Genomic DNA, 18,051 nt, shown 5'->3' with positions numbered 1-18,051 from the left:
CTTCCAGTTAATGGGTCGAAGGTCGCAAGCCCTATTAACTAGGAACCGCGAGTAGTCCGGGTACCAAGTAGACCCTATAAATTATATCGCTCGTTAAATGAGCCCCGCACGTGGGAATATTCCTTAATAGCTTCTCCTACCTCTGCTTCTCTCTCTTTCTCTCTCTCTCTCTCTCTCTCTCTCTCTTTCTCTATCTCTATATTTGGAATGCGTACACTTTTCGTGCAACCACTAATTGCAATTTCCTTAATAGATCTCCTCTAGAAGCCGAGTTTTTTTAAATCGACAGAAAGATTTTCTTGTAATGCTCGTCAGCTTTCGGCGACCTGGTATCTCATTTAAAATTCACTTCTGGCGAAAGAAAATTCTATCTGAAAAAATTTATCTAAAAGGCAAGAGTAATAATTTAAAAAGAACAGAAATAAGAGACTAAGCTCATGTAGAAGGTAATCTTTTTTCTCTTTTCTTTTAATAAAAAGAAGAAGAAGAAAGGAAAAAAGGCATACAAAAAGTAAAAAACGAATATATAAAAAACGAAGTGCTAAATAGAACATTCCAAATCGTTTATGTGACATACATACATACATACATACGTATATATATATATATATATATATATATATATATATATATATATATATATACACAAGTACTTCGCATATATTCTTCGTACATATATACATACATACATGCATATCGTTGACGATTCTGTGAGAAATAGAAAGGAATGCAGAAGGAAGAACAGGAAGAGAGGGGATCGTTGAAGTAGGGAAGGGGAGTCGAACATTTTTCTAGCCCTCTCCGCCGGCGCGTAGACTCCCTTTCAACCCCTCCAACCCCTAGACTCCCACCTTTCTCGTAACAGGAGCACGCCCACTGTAAAGAGCCCTATGGTAGGGGTACGAACGGTTCGCACGAGGTGGAGCGACGATAGTAGTGGTTCTTGTAGTAGTAGTGGTGGTGGTGGTGGTGGTGGTAGTGGTGGTAGTGGTGGTAGTGGTGGTAGTGGTGGTAGTGGTGGTTTCGATGCTGCCAGTGAAGTCTGACCGATACGGCGCCAGTACTACTGTCGCCACCATCACGAGCGCAGGCACAAGACGCCATGGACATACTGGGTATGTCCTTCGACTTTAAGCACGAGCATGCACTTTAAATCTCTTCTTTAACTTTCTCTCTATATCTTTCTTCATTTCTCTTTTCGTTCCTTACTTATTTCTATTTTCGATATTTTCGATTTTTTCCTTTTACGTCGTCGATCCTTTTAGATCGACAGCAAGAAAATAGACGTTTCATCGATCAACGTGCTCGTTTACATACATATATGTATGTATATGTATACATATATATACACATATATATATTAATATATATATATATGTATGTATATGTATATATATGTTATATATTGGGTGAGGCTTATACATGAAAATACTTGAATATTTTAATTGCTGAATGACATTCAAAAAAATTTTCTTTTCTATTTTCGAATCGTTTCTTTGTTTCTCTTTTTTTCCTTTTTTTAATGTACGTGCAATTAAGATATTCGATTGTTCGCATTTAAATGACTCGTCCTCTATTTATAAATCGTATATATATGTCACTTTAAAGAACAGATATCGATTCGATTAAAAATCGTTCGAAAAGTACGAAATGCCTGATGTGGCCAGAACGATCAAAACTGACTTTTTCTATTTTCTTTTTCCTACACGTTCTATATGTTTTCTTTTATTCTCTTTCTCTCTCTCTCTCTCTCTCTCTCTCTCTCTCTCTCTCTGTCTCTCTCTGTCTCTTTCTTTTTCTCTCTCTGTCTCTCTTTCTCTGTTTCTTGCGCGCGCGCGTATTTGCGCGTGCCTCTAGATATCGTATAAACATCCAACATCGGTCGTTCAAAAAATTTTCAACTTAGCGGAGATTCGTAAAAACATTCGTAAAAAAGTCACTTGTCAATCTTTTTTGTCTTTCCTTTCTTACATTTTCTGTCTCTTTTCTCGTTCTTTCTTTTACTATTTTTAATACATATATATATATATATATATATATATATATATATATATATATTGAAAAATACAGGAGTGACGTTTCTCGTGTATATGTGTTGCGTGTACACATGTGTATGTGCGTATTGTGAAACTCATCGTTTCGTAATGTTAAAGCGAACTCGTCAACGCGTGTGCGCCTTATCTTTCGATAGCAATTTCCGAGGAGGATCGTCGTGCGACATATTCGCTTGAAAAGGGATCACTGAGTTTCGAGCTTGCCGACAAGATTAGTCGTACTTCTCGTCGAGAACGGTAAGATCGTATTTAACCTGCCTAACGACTTAACATCATCAACGAACGTACTGCTAATCTCGTTTTCCTTAATTATTCGATACACTTTGCGCGTGCAATCCATACGTCATCTTTTGTCCTCCGATCTTTCCGATTTAAAAGGAAAAGGAAAACTAACATAATTTTATTTCGTTCGATGCATTGTATATTTTACTAGCTGAATAAGAATGACTGGACCGTTAAATAGCAGGAAATGCTAAATTCTTTGTCGTAAAATCATATATACATATATGCCGATGTTGGAAACATGTATATATAGGGTAATAATAATAATGGCAAAGAGAGTGTAAGTGTGAGAGATAAAGAGCCGTAAAACTTTTATCGCACTTCCCATTGAATGTATATTCGGGAAACGATTGTTATTTCGTTGAAACGGACGATTTACAACACTTGGTCTAGGTACTCGCTTTAGATATATTAATCTACGTAAACACATATACGTACATACATACATACATATATATATATATATATATATATATATATATATATATATAGAAGAAACGATATAGTTATAGATATACGTATGTATATACATATTACAAAGTCATAAATCATATATCATAAATAACGCGTCGACAATCCGTCCCCGATATCTATCCCCTTCTCGTTCGACTCGTGTCAAATCCATAAACAAGCATGCGCGGTAATGCCATGCACCCTGTAAATTATAACCCTCTTTGATTCCCATCGATTTATTTCCCTATCATCCCTTCCTTTTCCTCTCTCTTTCTCTCTCTCTCTCTCTCTCTCTCTCTCTCTCTCCTCTCTCTCTCCTCTCTCTCTCGTTTGATACAATGTAAAATGCTCGATCAAGAGGATCAAGCCAAGCACTCTCTTTCGATTTTCATAGTACGGTTATACGGAATATAAATCGACGCAACTGACTAGCTATATAATGGCGCGATAGAATGGAATTTTATATTATAGATAAGTCGAGAAAACGATTACGAATAAACGTTGAAACGTGCGATAACTTTCGTCGCATCTGACTCGTCAAAATTGGTCGACTAAATCCACGCTTAATTCGATTAATTTCTCAGATCTTATATAGAAGAAGATACATTATTATAGAGGAAAATCAGATTTTCTATTTATATTTCGAAAAGAAAAATTTCATATAACCAAATCGTTCGAAATTAAAAATAGCAGGGGAAAGAGGTCGATTTAAAAAGACGATTTTAAATTCGTGTAATTCATTTAATACAATCTATTTTGTATTATTTCGAAATCCGTTCGTTTATCTAATACATTTTCTTCGATACAATGAGTTATCTAACAACACTCAAGCGTCCCATAGCACCGTTCTGTCCAGAGAGCCGTTCGAATCTCTACACGAAATTGGTAAGATTAACATTCGCATAATCCAAATTTATGCGACCAATAGTCATTAACGACTTTTAGTTTTGCAGTAGGTTCATGTGGTTCGATCGTAAGGTAACAGTATAATATATTTTATGATTCACCATTTCCCTCTCTATTTTTCACATCTCATGATTTAAAGCTCACATGTAATCGGATAGCGTTGTCATCGTAACATTTCGTCGATAGTTCTATATTAATTCGAATGTTCGATCTATAGAGTCAAGGGTTGAATTTTTATCGTTTTACAACTACCTGCTACATGACTTTAGCTTTCTAAATTTTTATTAAACCGAGATTATTTAATAGAAATCAAAGATATTCAGGTTGAAAATGCGCGAGACGAAAAATTGCTGAATTTATTTTACAAGTGAACGGGACGATAATGCGAAATGTTTAAAGCGATTTTGAAACTTTTTATCTTTTTTTTTTGCTTCCTTTTCTTGCTTTCTACCTTTTTTCTTTGTTTTTTGTTTTCTTTACAAAGTTTAAGAAGATTTATGATGCAACGCGTTATAATACTCACTGGCTGAAAAACGTGGATATATATATATATATATATATATATATATATATATATATATTTATGTTTATAAGAAAACGAGGTAACATTTGATGGATCAAAGAGAATTCGTAGAAAGTGCACGGCTACGATCATACGTTAACCAAAAGAAGTCTTTCCAACATACTTTCAAAAGTCTTAGCAAACTCACTTTAAAAAGAGGAAAAGAGAAAGAGAAATTTGGAATTTCTCTTCGTTGAAGGGCTCCATTATAAACGGAAACATTCCTTCGACATTTACTTTAACATCAGAATAGAAAATATTCCTGGGGGAATAATAAAAATTTATATAAAAAAGAGAAAGAATTTTCAACGTTATAAATTTTAATTGCATTGAAGCATAACGTATCAAAAAATATATAAAATCGATCTCGTTTTTGAAGACTTCAATGAGAAATAGATACAAAAACGCTTTCGCTCTAGAAAACTCAAAAGATTTAGGATCACTCATTCGAATGCGTGTACATACAACGAAATGTATTAATATATGACATAGCAAAACCAGCAATTAGTCGCCTTAATTAAGGGCACTGCTAAGTTGTGAACGTAGGCTAGTGACTCATTTCACTCGAGCGAAAACTCGGAAACTCTTTACGCGAGATGAACGCAATGGTTTCGTATATATACTTACATACATACATACATATATATGTATGTATGTATATATACGCCTATCTATTTAGATAGCACACGCACAAGACACTCACACATTCATATATAAATGCATATAGAAAGACCATCCATGGTACGCGTCTTTCGAACTGGAGCTTCTGCTCTCATGCCGGCGCACGATGCGCCACTGGCGTAACATTTGATATCGTTAAACGAATTAGACTGCGACTCTGCGCATGCACGCATACGTAGAGAACTAGACACAACCAGGTGCATGAGCGCATCTATGTGTATGTATACTGCAATATGCACATTAGAGTCTCCGACTTGATTGTCACGTTAATGTACGCATGATATTTCTTAATATCATAATATTTTTTTTTTACTTTTTTCTCTTTCTTTATCTTTCTTGACTTTGCGTGATATAACAAAGTAATTTCTTAATTAATTTCATAAATGTTCTGCGTTCAAATATTTGAATAGTATTCGTTTCCCAACTATAATTAATTTTCTAGTTTGTTCTCGACTCACTCTTATTCGATTCCTTTCGATCGTGATATTTTATATATATATATATATATATATATATATATATATATATATATATATATATGTACATACGCATATACATACTTCGAAAGAAATTAAGAAAAAAGAGAAAGAAATGTTTCGTATTGATCTTTATTAATGAAATGAAATGTAACGTCAGAATTCCATAGAAAAATAATATCGTGACGTCGTTTATGACCTCATAGAGCAAAGAGTTAAAATCGAAATATTTTTTTTTTGAATCCGTAATAAATTAATCAATATATAAATTAATTTCATAAATATTCGATAGGAGTTATTCGTACGAAAATATAAAATTTGTTCGATTCATTTTTGTATTGATTCATTAATGTATCGAAAAATCAATATCGAAGAATTTTATACTCTCATAAAGGTACATAAGTATTCGTGAAATCATTATCGGAATATCGTAGATAACGTACTCATATATTTTACATATCCTGGTATTAATTTAAATGATTTACCATTCCGCGAACGTCGCAAACGAGAAAGATTTAAATCACCCTGCCGCTACTATTACTATTATGGGTCGGACGGCAAATTTAATCCCTGTTTAAATGGTCCACGCAAACAATTCGCACGAGATGCAGGTTAAAAGCTCGTAATTCTGGCCGTTTGTCTCACCGTTAGAAGCAGATATAACGGGATACTGGTGTGCTCGAAAGGTTAACGAGAGAATCTCAAAGTTGATGCGATGAAGTTAACGACAATCCGATACTTTAGCGTTTCGGACAGATTTCTTAAAGGCCGAGGGAAAAGCAAAAGCCAAAAAAAAAGAAAGAGAAAAGAAAGAAAGAAAGAAAAAAGAAAAGTAGGAGAAAAACGAAAAAAAAATATACGTGAATCGGAAGTTCGGAAAAGTTTCGTCTACACAGCAAAAAATTGCCGTTGGTGGTCGAATTTCTTGTTTACACGATAGTTCAATCGATAAAATAAAGAACTTTTATATTTGTTCATCTCTTTCTCTTTCTTTCTTTCTTTCTTTCTTTCTCTCTCTCTCTCTCTCTCTCTCTCTTTCTATCTCTCTGTCTTTTCCTCTCATCTTCCTCGTTGGATCTTTTCTTGGTATCCTGAAAATCGGGTTGGATTTCTCGCTTATGTTCTCTCGGTGTGGCAGTGATTGTTATATCGTAGAGAGGATCATGTACGCTTCTTCTAGAAAATCCCTAGATTTAAGGAGTATCCATGAGACGCGTAAGTTAGGAAGGGAAACTATCGTGCAGGTGCTGGAAACTTAACCCCTATCGGACTCCAAAGTATTTCCATGCTAGAATTCCTACTGTTCAATATCGGAAGTCGAGAAAGCCAACAATTTAATGTTTCCCTTTATTTATTCGCTGGACTGTGGGACTTCCTTCTGGGTTGTCTATCCCTCCATCGTTCGTATTGTATACATATATGCATGTATTCGTACACTCACCCAGAAAGAAAAGAAATAATAGAAAGAGAGAATTCTAGATGGGTAGTAGTACGTGGCAAAGGTATACACATAGATCTACACACGTGTTTTTTTAAAGGACTAAGGGAATAATAGATCGCATTGCCAATAAAGAAAATGAAGGTCGTTTATACGAATCCGAGTAAGCGACAAAGTACAATCCCGTTTCGACTTTACGTGCTCCTCTATACATACATATGTATGTGTATTTGTCTGTCTCTGTCCGTTTGGCTATACGGATCTAAAGGGTCTTATGTAATTTCACGACGTTCGTTGCTCCATTCGAAGTAAGTTCGAGGGACTGTTCGATTCAATAAAAGCGCGATTCGCAGCAATGGTCGTAAACGTCAACGCTAGGGAACACGAATGGTGGATAAACGATATCTCTCTCTCTCTCTCTCTCTCTGTCTCTCTTTCTCTCCCTTTTGCAAGAAGAAATGCATTTTATATTGAAATTCTTATACGAACGATAAACTGGGACATACTTCTTAGACTCGACAATTTTTCTCTTATCTTTTTCCTTTTCAATATTTCAGAAATGACATTTCTTTGAGTTTTTCGTTACTGGTAATACAGACAAAAAAATTGAAGTATTATCGATCGTAGGGAAGCATCGAAAACGATAATCAGTGAACGGTAGCGATCCTCGCGCTAATTAGCACCTTCGTTCGACGTTATCGCTTTGCCTATTGCACCGGTCCGCGATGCATTTCGAGCTAATTAATGAGCGACGCTCAAAAAGACTGACGCAATCGATGCTGGTAGTGGTTATTGTGTTGCAAACGGGGAACGGAATTAATTTAATTACATTGCTAACGGAGAACGAATTAGCGAGCTCCAATATATGATCGATCAAGATCGATTATTTATAACAAATTCGGCCGGGAATATAATGCTTCGAAAGTAAAAGTAAAAGATGGTAAAAGAGAGTAGCTAGTACGATGGAGAGTAGCTCGTTTTGTTTCAATAAACTGTTTATTGTTTGAATTTACAAATAATTTCTCATTCATAAGTACCTATAATTGTTGTATATTTAACGAACGTTTCCAAAGCAGAAAAAGATGAAAAACTCGAATAAATCATAGATAATAATGATTAGAATCGTATTAATTAACGTCAATCAATGGAACGAACATCTTGTCACGATTTACGATCGTCTTCTTCCGTTTCTAGTTCGTTAAACCTTTATTAACTCGTACCTCGTAGATCGTAGGGTTGAGATAACGTTCACGCGAATGAACGCGATGAAATTATCCGCGGAACTCTGAAGATTATCCCAGCAGAGTCGACGTAATTATCATTCTTAACCCGAGATCACCGGCTTTCACGTATTTTCCACCCAAGAGAATTAAATCTAATCGCCGCATTCCGTGTACTCTGACAGTTAAAACGACGAGGAGGGAAGTCCGAGTATTAAGAATAGAATTTGGACATTCGATTCTGTTTCAAATTCGTAAAGATTTTTTTCATTATCGCAAATATTTGAAATAAAAAGTTCAACAAAAAAAAAGAAAAGCAGATTAATTAAAAAAAAAAAAAACAAGGAATAAATTAATCAAAAATATAAAAATAAATAACTTCAATATTCAGACAGTACAATATTTAAAACTTTTATTTGTATTTACGCGAAGAAGATAAACTGCTTGATTCATCGTTCCTAATTAACGAAAATATATCATTTGATTATTAAACTCGTATAACCGTAAAAATAATACTCTGTAAACTAACGAATATCTACTTCCATTGTTACAAAAATAGTTACATTAAAAATAAAGATTCATTACATACGAGGTTCTATAAATAAAACTATAAATTCACGTATTGCATATTAAAGTTAAAATTGACTATAGACATGTATCATAATACTATACCTTTTAAGCTATATCCCGTGATGTTTCGAGCAAGTATTAATCGATCGATTACTCAATCGAGTAATCGATCGAAACAAATCTCTTCCTATCGTTAAGAGTCGTAAAACGTTGAAAGATAACTCATCGAGAAAGTTTGTCGGTCGGACGAGCGTCCCGATGATTCGAATTTAAGTAGCCGATCGATTGACCGACATGCGAGGCGCACCGTCACGTGTCAGACGTGGATGAACTGCTGAGGTTTCCCTTCTACAAGCCCGTCGTCGGACGGCTCTGGTTATGCGTCACAAAAAATAGAGCCTTTACGTGCACAAGCTGGCCTACTTCTCCCTCCATCCGGTTAAAGCTTTAAGTATCCGTCCTTCCCGAGCTGAGAGTTAGAGAGGAAGGGAAAAGTAGAAGTAGAAGGGTGAGAGTGAGAGGGCTTGTACAGTGTGACCCGTATTTCTTAACGACCCACACAGAAGTAAGCCTGCAACGCAGCGATAAGTGCCATCTGCCTTGTACCACGATGAATCCCTATGTGAGATGAAAAATATCATCCACATGTTTCTCCGCAATCTCACGCTTTCTTTCAAAACTAAAAAAAAAAAAAGAAAGAAAGAAGGAAGAAAAAAATAAAGAGGAAAGAGGAAGAAGAAGAGAAGGAAATAACATTAATTTCTTGTTTCTTTTCTCTTTCCTTTCTTTTTTTTTTTTGTTCTGTTTATTTGTCTTTTTTTTTGTAATGTTTAAAACGGACTTATCGATTTTCTTACTCCACGAAACAAACGCGAGACAATACTTTTCTTCCTCGGAAAAAAGGAAAACAATTTTTAGATGAGTTTCGAGCTTAGTTCGCGTGCATCGTGGCGGATCGTGTCATTTCGTGGCTTGGCTACCGTTTCTTGAAATCGTAATTTAAATGCAGAATACAACGGAGAGTATACCGTTCTTAGATATTCTTCGAAACTCTCTCTCTTCATTTTACTCTATTTTTCTCTCTTTCCCTCTCTCTCTCTCTCTCTCTCTCTTTCTCTCTCTGTGTCTCTCTTTCTCTTTCTCTAGTCCTTTCCATCTCTCTCTTTCTCTACTCGAAGAGTGTAAAATCGTATAAAGATGCAAAACCAAAATCTAATTAGAAATTGTAGCGACTGAGAGAAAGAGAGAAAGAGAAAGAGTCTTATGTTTCGTAATCTCAATGCAAATTACTATCAAAAGTAAATGAATAAATTCGTAGGTTAAGGAAGAATTTTCTACTAGACGAAATGACAATATCGAAATTTAAAGAGAAGCTTCGATGTATCTCACATCGGTTTCTTCCACATACTCTTCCTCTCTTTCATTCTCTTTCTAGACTCCGGTCAGCAAGATACTTGACCTATTCGTGCTATAGGTTAGTGCACTCGAGCTTTATCAACCACAAGGTCGTAAAATGTATCAACTATTCTTTTGCCTTCACCTAATACCTTCTTCTTCGTTCTTTCTCTCTCTCTCTCTCTTTCTCTCTTTCAAAATCATATAGATTTGAAATAAAAATGACATTTTCCATAGAAGTAACTTTTCATAAGTATCGTGTGATTTTGAAATGGTGATGCAAAAAATCAATCGTGTAAAGACCGAATGAATCGAATTGTTACTGAATCAGAAATAATACTTGTTAATGAACAATAGAAACTAAGAGAAAGAGAGAGAGAGAGAGAGAAAGAGAGAGAGAGAGAGGTAGAAAGCGAGCAACATCTTTGAGAAACACTCAGGAAATTTTGCGAAATCCAACTAACAAGTTTACAAGCCACGTGCAGGAGAAATTATCTCGCGATTCTATAATATCGAAGTGCGTTTGAACTACGCGTAGGGAGAAGTAGCGCTCGGTAGCGACTAAGGGTAAGAGAGAAGATGGTAGAATGAGAAGAGGGATGACCCGGAGTTTCCATTTGAACGAAGTTATCCTTCCGAGTAGAGACTGATCAATAGAACTAATTCTACGAGCTTCCCTGAATACGGCTTAATAATCTTCGTCTTCGATTTTCTATCTGCTTATTCCTTTTCTTTTTGCTTATTTTTTTTCTTTTTCTCTTCGACTTTTTATCGTCGTTGTTTATCAATCAATGATATATCGCAAGATACATTCGTAATTCTAATTGAATCCATTACGCTGCACAGAATTTATCGTTTCGTATTCGATGAAATCATTCCGTGCATCAGAAAAAAAATAAAACAGAGAAAAAAGAAACGTATCGCGAGAGAGAGCTTCATAATTCAAAGTTTATCTTATCAAGTTCCTTCTTTCTTCTCGCAGGTTATATAGCTTTGCAATTCGAATCGGTTGGATGCGGATGAATAACGGATTCCTTCCGAAGAAATATTTCAATCGTTCGACAGAAACGAAAGCTATCGGTCTCTGTGCCATTTATTTTGTGTTGCTGCGTGTATCTAAAGTTGAAGATACATTATAGATGAAACGTTAAAAAAGAAACAAAAAAGAAAAAGAATCTCGCGTGCCAAGCACAAGTTTCAGCTTTCGTACGAGGAAGAGCTATATTCCTGAATCGAGAATAGGGAAGATCGCGTGAAAGTACTTTTGCTTTCTCGTCGTCAAACTTTTGGTAAATGTTCCAAGGAGTTGGATTTGTTTCTAACGAAGATTAGAAATTAGAAATTGTTAGTTACATTCTCGTCAGTGATTGTTTATGTTTCTCTTACCGTAAACTTATACATCGAAATAAATATTTTACAAACTTAATTCCCAATTATCTAAAGATACATTATTTAACTTATACGTAAATAGGAAAAGGAATATATAGATCTTGTCTTTCGAGAGTTGTGTTCTACTTATTAAAAGTAATACAGAATTTCTTCGAGTTTACTCTCATATTAAGGTTACTTCGATCGAAGTTCGGACCAGACGACAAGAATAAATATTTGGAGAAGTTTATGGACGATAAAAATCGCTCTAGAGCGTCAACAAGATTTATATATCGTAAGGCTGGAACAAACGACCATCTTGCGAGCAAACCCTTCATTTCCCTCGTAATACTTTCGTCAAAGAAGAAGAAAAAGAACGAAAAAAAAGAAAAGAATGTAAAAGTGATAAGGAAGAGAGGGGATAAGGTGGAAAGTCCGACATGGTCTACTCGCCCTTAAATTCGTACGGAAATGAGTAAAGAGTGGGAAAAAAGGAATCGACGAAGAAGAAAAACAAAAAATACCTTAACCCTATATAATGCCATGTAACTTCGAAATCACGCACTCGTACATCCGTCTTTTTGAAATCTTATCTTACTTGTTTACTGCAAATCAACTTTTAATTTATATTCTATTCGAAAATTAATCTTTGTTGAATTTAAATTGTACTTAACGTGATATAATTAAAATAATTCATACCATAAATTATACTTATATTATCTAAATTATTTCTTGTACACAAAAAAATAAAATTGGATTATAGAGAGGGTTAAAGAAAAAACAAAAAAAAAAGAAGAAGAAATGAGAACGACGAAGATTATATTATCGATCGTCCCTGTTCGATTTGTTATCGCGTTGTAATACGCGAAGATCTACAAACGATGATAATAAAAATAAGAAAGAAGAACGAAAGAACTCTACTCGTTCGAACATTTTTCTTCGGCCGAATCAACTTAAGACTGTGATCTAATTACGTCCGAACGTAACGAGGACGACCAATCGCAGATTGGACGTCCTACGCGACGATCGATTCGGTGGCAAACACTAGAGATGCGACGTGGTTAATTACGCGAGAGTAGCTTAATCAAGACTACTTGGCGATTACTCGGCTTATGATAAGCGACCTATGCGGATTAAATGAAGTAATCACAACGCCTAGTTGAAATTTTCTGATTAATTAATCGTATATATCAGCAAAATATATCCATAGATCAATTTATTTCAGGACCAGAATAAATATATATAATACATACGATCGAATCGATTGTTTATCTAATTGTAAGATGGATAAAATAGAATACTATTTGATTAAGTCGAATTATAAAAAAACATTCGAATCCTAGCGTAATAGATTAAAAAAGCAATTGTTTCGAAAAAGGATAGAAACAAATTTTCTTGAATGTTTCGATAACGAAAGAAGGATCATGAAAGTAGAAGAAGACAGAGTAGAGCAATCAGAAAGCTCTTTCTCGATAAAACTTAGAAGCTACCGGATCCCTTGGGTTCTCCAGAAATACTCGATATATAAATTTCTAATCTCATTAAAAATTGTTCCAAACTTTTAATCCAAGATGCAAACTACAAGGATTTAGTGGAGTAGGATAAGTTGTTAACCAAAGTACACACACACCATGCGGAACTCTTCTTCGCTTAATAAAGCTTTCTCATGGCTGAGAAAGTTATTTTTCGTTGGTTTGTATGAAATATGAAAGAAAAAGAGAAAGAGACAGAGAAGGAGAGAAAGAGAAAGGAAGAGAAAGAGAGAGAAAGAGAGAAAGTATCTCGAAGGTGTCGAAGTGACAAGGACGTCGTTTATCTCTCTTTCTCAAATCAGATCGTTCGTAATATCGAACGAAAGAAAATCTGTAAGGAAGGGCAAGATAAAAAAAGAGAGAAAGAAGGAGGGAAGCATAAAAACATGGTGAGTCCACGATTTGAAAAGCAAATGGTGGGGAGGAAGAGAAAGTGGTCTAGGTTGACAGGACGATGGCCGAAAGACTTGGAAATTTATTGTCGAATAGCAGGATAGAATATCCCAGGTTGGTTCTAGTTAATAAGATTGATGCATGAAAGAAAAAGAGAGTAAAACAGAGAGAGAGAGAGAGAGAGAGAGAGAGAGAAGGGCCGGAAAGAGGGAGAAAAGAGGACGAAGATCTTTCTCTGTGGCACAGGAACCAGCAAGTTCGATGTCTGTTTGCATTAACGTCCGACAACGAAGCCATGTTTTATGCATGAGCACAAAAACGTCCAGACAATTTGTTCTTACCCTCGGTAGTAGGCTGATCTACGAGTGAAGGATCGAAAAAGAGAGAAAGAGATAGAGAGAGAGAGAGAGAGAGGCTTCTTTTGTCCTCTTCTTCCCTTTCTCCAACATTCACCAGCATTCTCATCCTTTTTCCCCGAGCGAAACCCTTATCGTGATTCACCTTGTTCAAAGAAAGAGCGGGAATTTCAAATGAACGATTCCGATTAGATGGATATACAGCGACGAAACGAAAAGAAAATATATACGTACATAATATGGGAAACTGGATCAAGAGAATCGGATCTTTCTTTTCCTTCTTTTTCTTTTTTTTTTCTTGTTTTTATACTCTCAACATACGTGACAATTATTAAGCGAATGAAACATCGTAGTAATGTAGCCATCGGATTTTCTTTCATACAAGTCCGTATAAAATGTAGTCGTTAGAAATGGTCGGTCATGCGACCAAAAAAAAAAAAAGGGGGAAGAAAAAAAGAACACTTGAAAGCTACGAAAGTGCAACACATTTTCTCTTTCTTCGATATTTAATTGCTGGACCGTTAGAAAAGTTGACTGCGCCGCTCTACATCTCAATTATCGGGGAACGCAAAGCCGCCATATTATTGCTTGCGTAACGGTAAGAAACTCATAAATGCGAGTGGCGATAATGAAAGCAAGCATTTTCCCCTACACGAAACCTCGATCGACTTGTATGATAAAATTTTCAAAGGACTCCTGAGGTACACCTACGGGCACAAGGATAACGAGCAAAATTGCAACCGTTCGTGCATCAGATAAGACTTCGTTATTTCCTTACTTCCTTCTTCTTTCTTTTTTTTTTTTCTTTTCCTACCTCTTACCTTTCCTCTCTCATTCTTCCCTCGACGTAAGATCTTTCGGTTGTACGACTGTCGTAAAAAATCGCAAGCTTGTAATTTAAATGTCGTATCTTCGAGATAGATTTCATCATAAAATTCGTAACGTTCGTTAAGAATTAAACGATGTTGAAACCTTTCGAACAAACGAGTATTTCTTCGCGTAAATTATTTTTTCTTTTTGTTTCTCTTTCTTTGTTTTCTTGTTCGCGTAGTAAAAATAACAATGTTGCTAGTAATAATGGGACCCAAAGTTTTTGGAATGGATGCTCGCACGAAGTGGAATATGTAAACGAAAAGGTCGACACGAGCCTGACGGTTTATAACGTGGAAAAATTGTGCTCGAAACGTTCCGACTTAAGTAGAGGAAGGAGACAAGAAAGAAAGAAACAAAGAAAGAAAGAAATTTAAACGAAACGGGGATTACGACCTTTTCCATGTATCAAAAATGTACATAAGTACATACGTATACATATAGGAACATAACCACGAAGAAAACGTCCTCTTATCCTTTACGATCCTTTTTTATTTCTTTTTTTTCTACCCCCTTCTTCTTCTTTCTCTTTTTAAAGAAAAGCTTGCTTTCTTTATTATCACAATATCGTCTCAGTACTTTGCTTGCTATTTTCTTAGTGCGAAACTTTGAAACTGAACTAAAACAAGTTGATCGAGAAACCGAACTTGTTTATATCCTTACTATAAATTTACTATTATTACAATTTAACCAAATTTCTGTCTTTTTCTTTCTCTCTCTCTCTCTCTCTCTCTCTCTCTCTCTCTCTCTCTCTCTCTCCTCTTTCTCGCTTCCTTATAATTAGGTACGTTCCAAGAAAACACGTAGCAGTTTCTGTCGTAAATTACGTCGTAGTTACATTGTACTTCATCCAACGAGTTACGAAGACACGCAGCATATTCTCGCAAAGGGTTATAACGGAAAGCTCCTTTTACGAGGACGATTCGAGCTGTCGTACTTGATACCCGAGTAAGCGAGCATTAAAGAGGATTTTTCTCGTCTTCCGCCGTCTCGTCGCGAACGACATCCTCCTCAATCGTACGAAGAAGAGTAGAAAAGAAAAAAAAAAAAAGAAAGAAAAAGAAAAACGTAAAAGCTGATTTCTTCGCTTTTACAACCGATTAAATTTCATTTTTTCATCCGTGAAAAAAGATTTAAAACTCACGTGATTGTATATCGCAGATAATCACGTTCTTTTCTCCTTTCTCTTTTTTTTTTTTTTGTTGTTATTACGATTTAGCGTACATCAATTTTATAAATCGCGTGATGTTCCGCGTTATATACATGTCGACTATTTAACGAATGATATATTTCAAAATTGAAGATTACGATAATCTGAAATAATATAAAGATATATAAAATCTATCTCAAATATTTATATTTATACTTATGTTTATTATACATTATGCTTTATATATTTATTTCCGAAGTATCGAGTTTATTCGCAAATGATAAATTTGTTAAAAAGAGGAAGAAAAAAAACAAAACTCCATATTTATTTATAAATAAGTGCCATTATATTGTAATAGTCGCTTTACTTATAATGATAGTTATTTATGAATCAATTCGATATAAGCTAAACCCATATATTTGCCTATATATAATATCATTGCCTATGGCTACATCGACTGTTTCCACTAAACTTATAACTCTATATTATTCGAAAATAATCAATACATCGAATACATACATATATGAATTGATCGATCGCAAAGGATTAAAGATCTCATTTCAAAACGTAAATATGATCAATTCATAATAATCATTGATTCTTTGTTGAAAGTGAAATTGGAAAATATTACTGTTAATTCAGTTATACATTTAACGAGCAAAGTATTAATTCTCTACGTAGAACCTGACCATAACAGAAACGTTGACAGAATGGTTCTCACGTACATATTCATATCTTTGTGTAATGTATATACATATCCGTATACGTCCATACACACACCCATCCACACACACACACACACATATACATACATATATGAGTTCTCTATTCCACGTGTTACGCGCGTGTGCGTTATTTCAGTTAGCAAACACGGCTATAATTCCGTATGGTAATCTATTTGCCAGGTAGTGAATTCAAAGCCAATCGTTCGCAGTAAATATCGCTCCTGGACACGAAAGCGGCTCGTTGGAAACATCTGTGAGCAGCAAGTAAACGCGTGACGCGCGCGAGCGCATTCTAGCGCTCGCTCGCGCTCTTTTCCATTTGACTATATAACCAATCGAACCGAGCTTCCTATCTTCCATCGGTCCTTCAAACAATTTTATTACAACAAAGGCAAGCTTTAAAAGTTAGATATGATTTATTAGAAATTTATTCAACTCTTTCTAAATCCAAATTTTTATATTATTATTTAATATTATTATAATCGTAATAATGATAACTATCGAAATCATTTGTATATTGTAACGTGATCTTTCAATTACTTCGTTCTTTGCGATAGTTCCCAAACATTAAATTGGTCATATCGTTAAATTAATTTTTTCATTCCCTTTGTGAAATTACAATATCGTGAAAATCGAAAGAGATAAAAGAATGAATTTCATTTATCCGATTCGTCTTCGATCTCTCGAACGAGCGTCATTATCGAACGTACTGACCAGATTTGCATTTAAACTGCATTTTAGAAGAGCACGTGGCACCTTTTCCAACGTATACAAGTGAGAAAAGGATGAAACTATCTAGCGTCCAATCAGCGACTCGCAGATGCCATTGGCTCGATAGCGAAACAAGTTTACGTCGATTTCGAACGGTGTATAGAATACGTGGTAGTGAAATGAAAAGTGTATGGAAGTGTGTGTGAATGTATGTGTATGCATGTATTTGAGAGAAAGAGAAGAAGAGAGAAACGGACATCGTTACGAGGAGAAAACGAGCAGGTCGATTCTCTCTCTCTCTCTCTCTCTCTCTCTCTCTCTCTCTCTCTCTCTCTTTCTCTCTCTTTCTCTCTCTTACTTTCCATCAGCACCACAAGCTCTTCCATCGGTCTGCAATCTGCATGAACCCGCTCGTTCGAATTAACCGATACCTGGAAAACCGCTTGGACCGAACGAAACGAGCGAATTACGTGCTTACAAGTGAATTTTCCGACCGAGAAATACGTCGATAGAAAATAAGAAGAAGATCGAGAAAAAGAGAAAACGATGATGTTGGAATGGACGCAACAAATTGCAATTAAGTATCTACCTGACGACTTAGTCGGATTACGAAATGACAAATTTATTCTTTGATTGATCGAAAACTACCTTCTATTTCCAGAAAAATTGAACGGATCTTTCATCGGTGGATTACGATAAAAATAATATCAGCTAGTAGTTTTAATTGTTCATTATTAATGAAACACCTGCTCGTAAAGAAAAGCTGTTTATTTTTCGTCACCGATCGTTCTCTGTTCTTAGAACTTATTAATTTGTTTATATTTGTTTTATAAAAGCGTTCGAAGTTTGATCTCTTGAGTATATCTTTCTCTCTTGCTCCAACAAATCATTTACGACTAGCTCTATGAA

At 35.3% G+C, this 18,051-nt stretch overlaps 1 protein-coding gene across 4 annotated transcripts in view; it reads left to right on the top strand.

Moving 5' to 3' along the window:
• The window catches only part of LOC127072625 (complexin), a 244,930-nt gene that overhangs the window by 183,826 nt on the left and 43,053 nt on the right, over window positions 1-18,051 (top strand). The window contains exon 1 of one of the 4 annotated variants that reach the window (XM_051013168.1): window positions 976-1,115. The exons of the other annotated variants lie outside the window; for them this stretch is intronic. Within the exon in view, the coding sequence (XP_050869125.1) occupies window positions 1,103-1,115 (13 nt within the window). The 5' untranslated portion in view covers window positions 976-1,102. Of the gene's footprint in view, window positions 1-975; window positions 1,116-18,051 lie in introns of those variants that run through there. 4 annotated transcript variants of the gene reach the window in all.

Source organism: Vespula vulgaris, chromosome 2 (genome assembly GCF_905475345.1).
Source record: "Vespula vulgaris chromosome 2, iyVesVulg1.1, whole genome shotgun sequence".
In the NCBI taxonomy this organism is placed as follows: Eukaryota; Metazoa; Arthropoda; class Insecta; order Hymenoptera; family Vespidae; genus Vespula; species Vespula vulgaris.
Note: the sequence above shows the minus strand (reverse complement) of the source record. Positions and strands in the feature narration are given on the sequence as shown.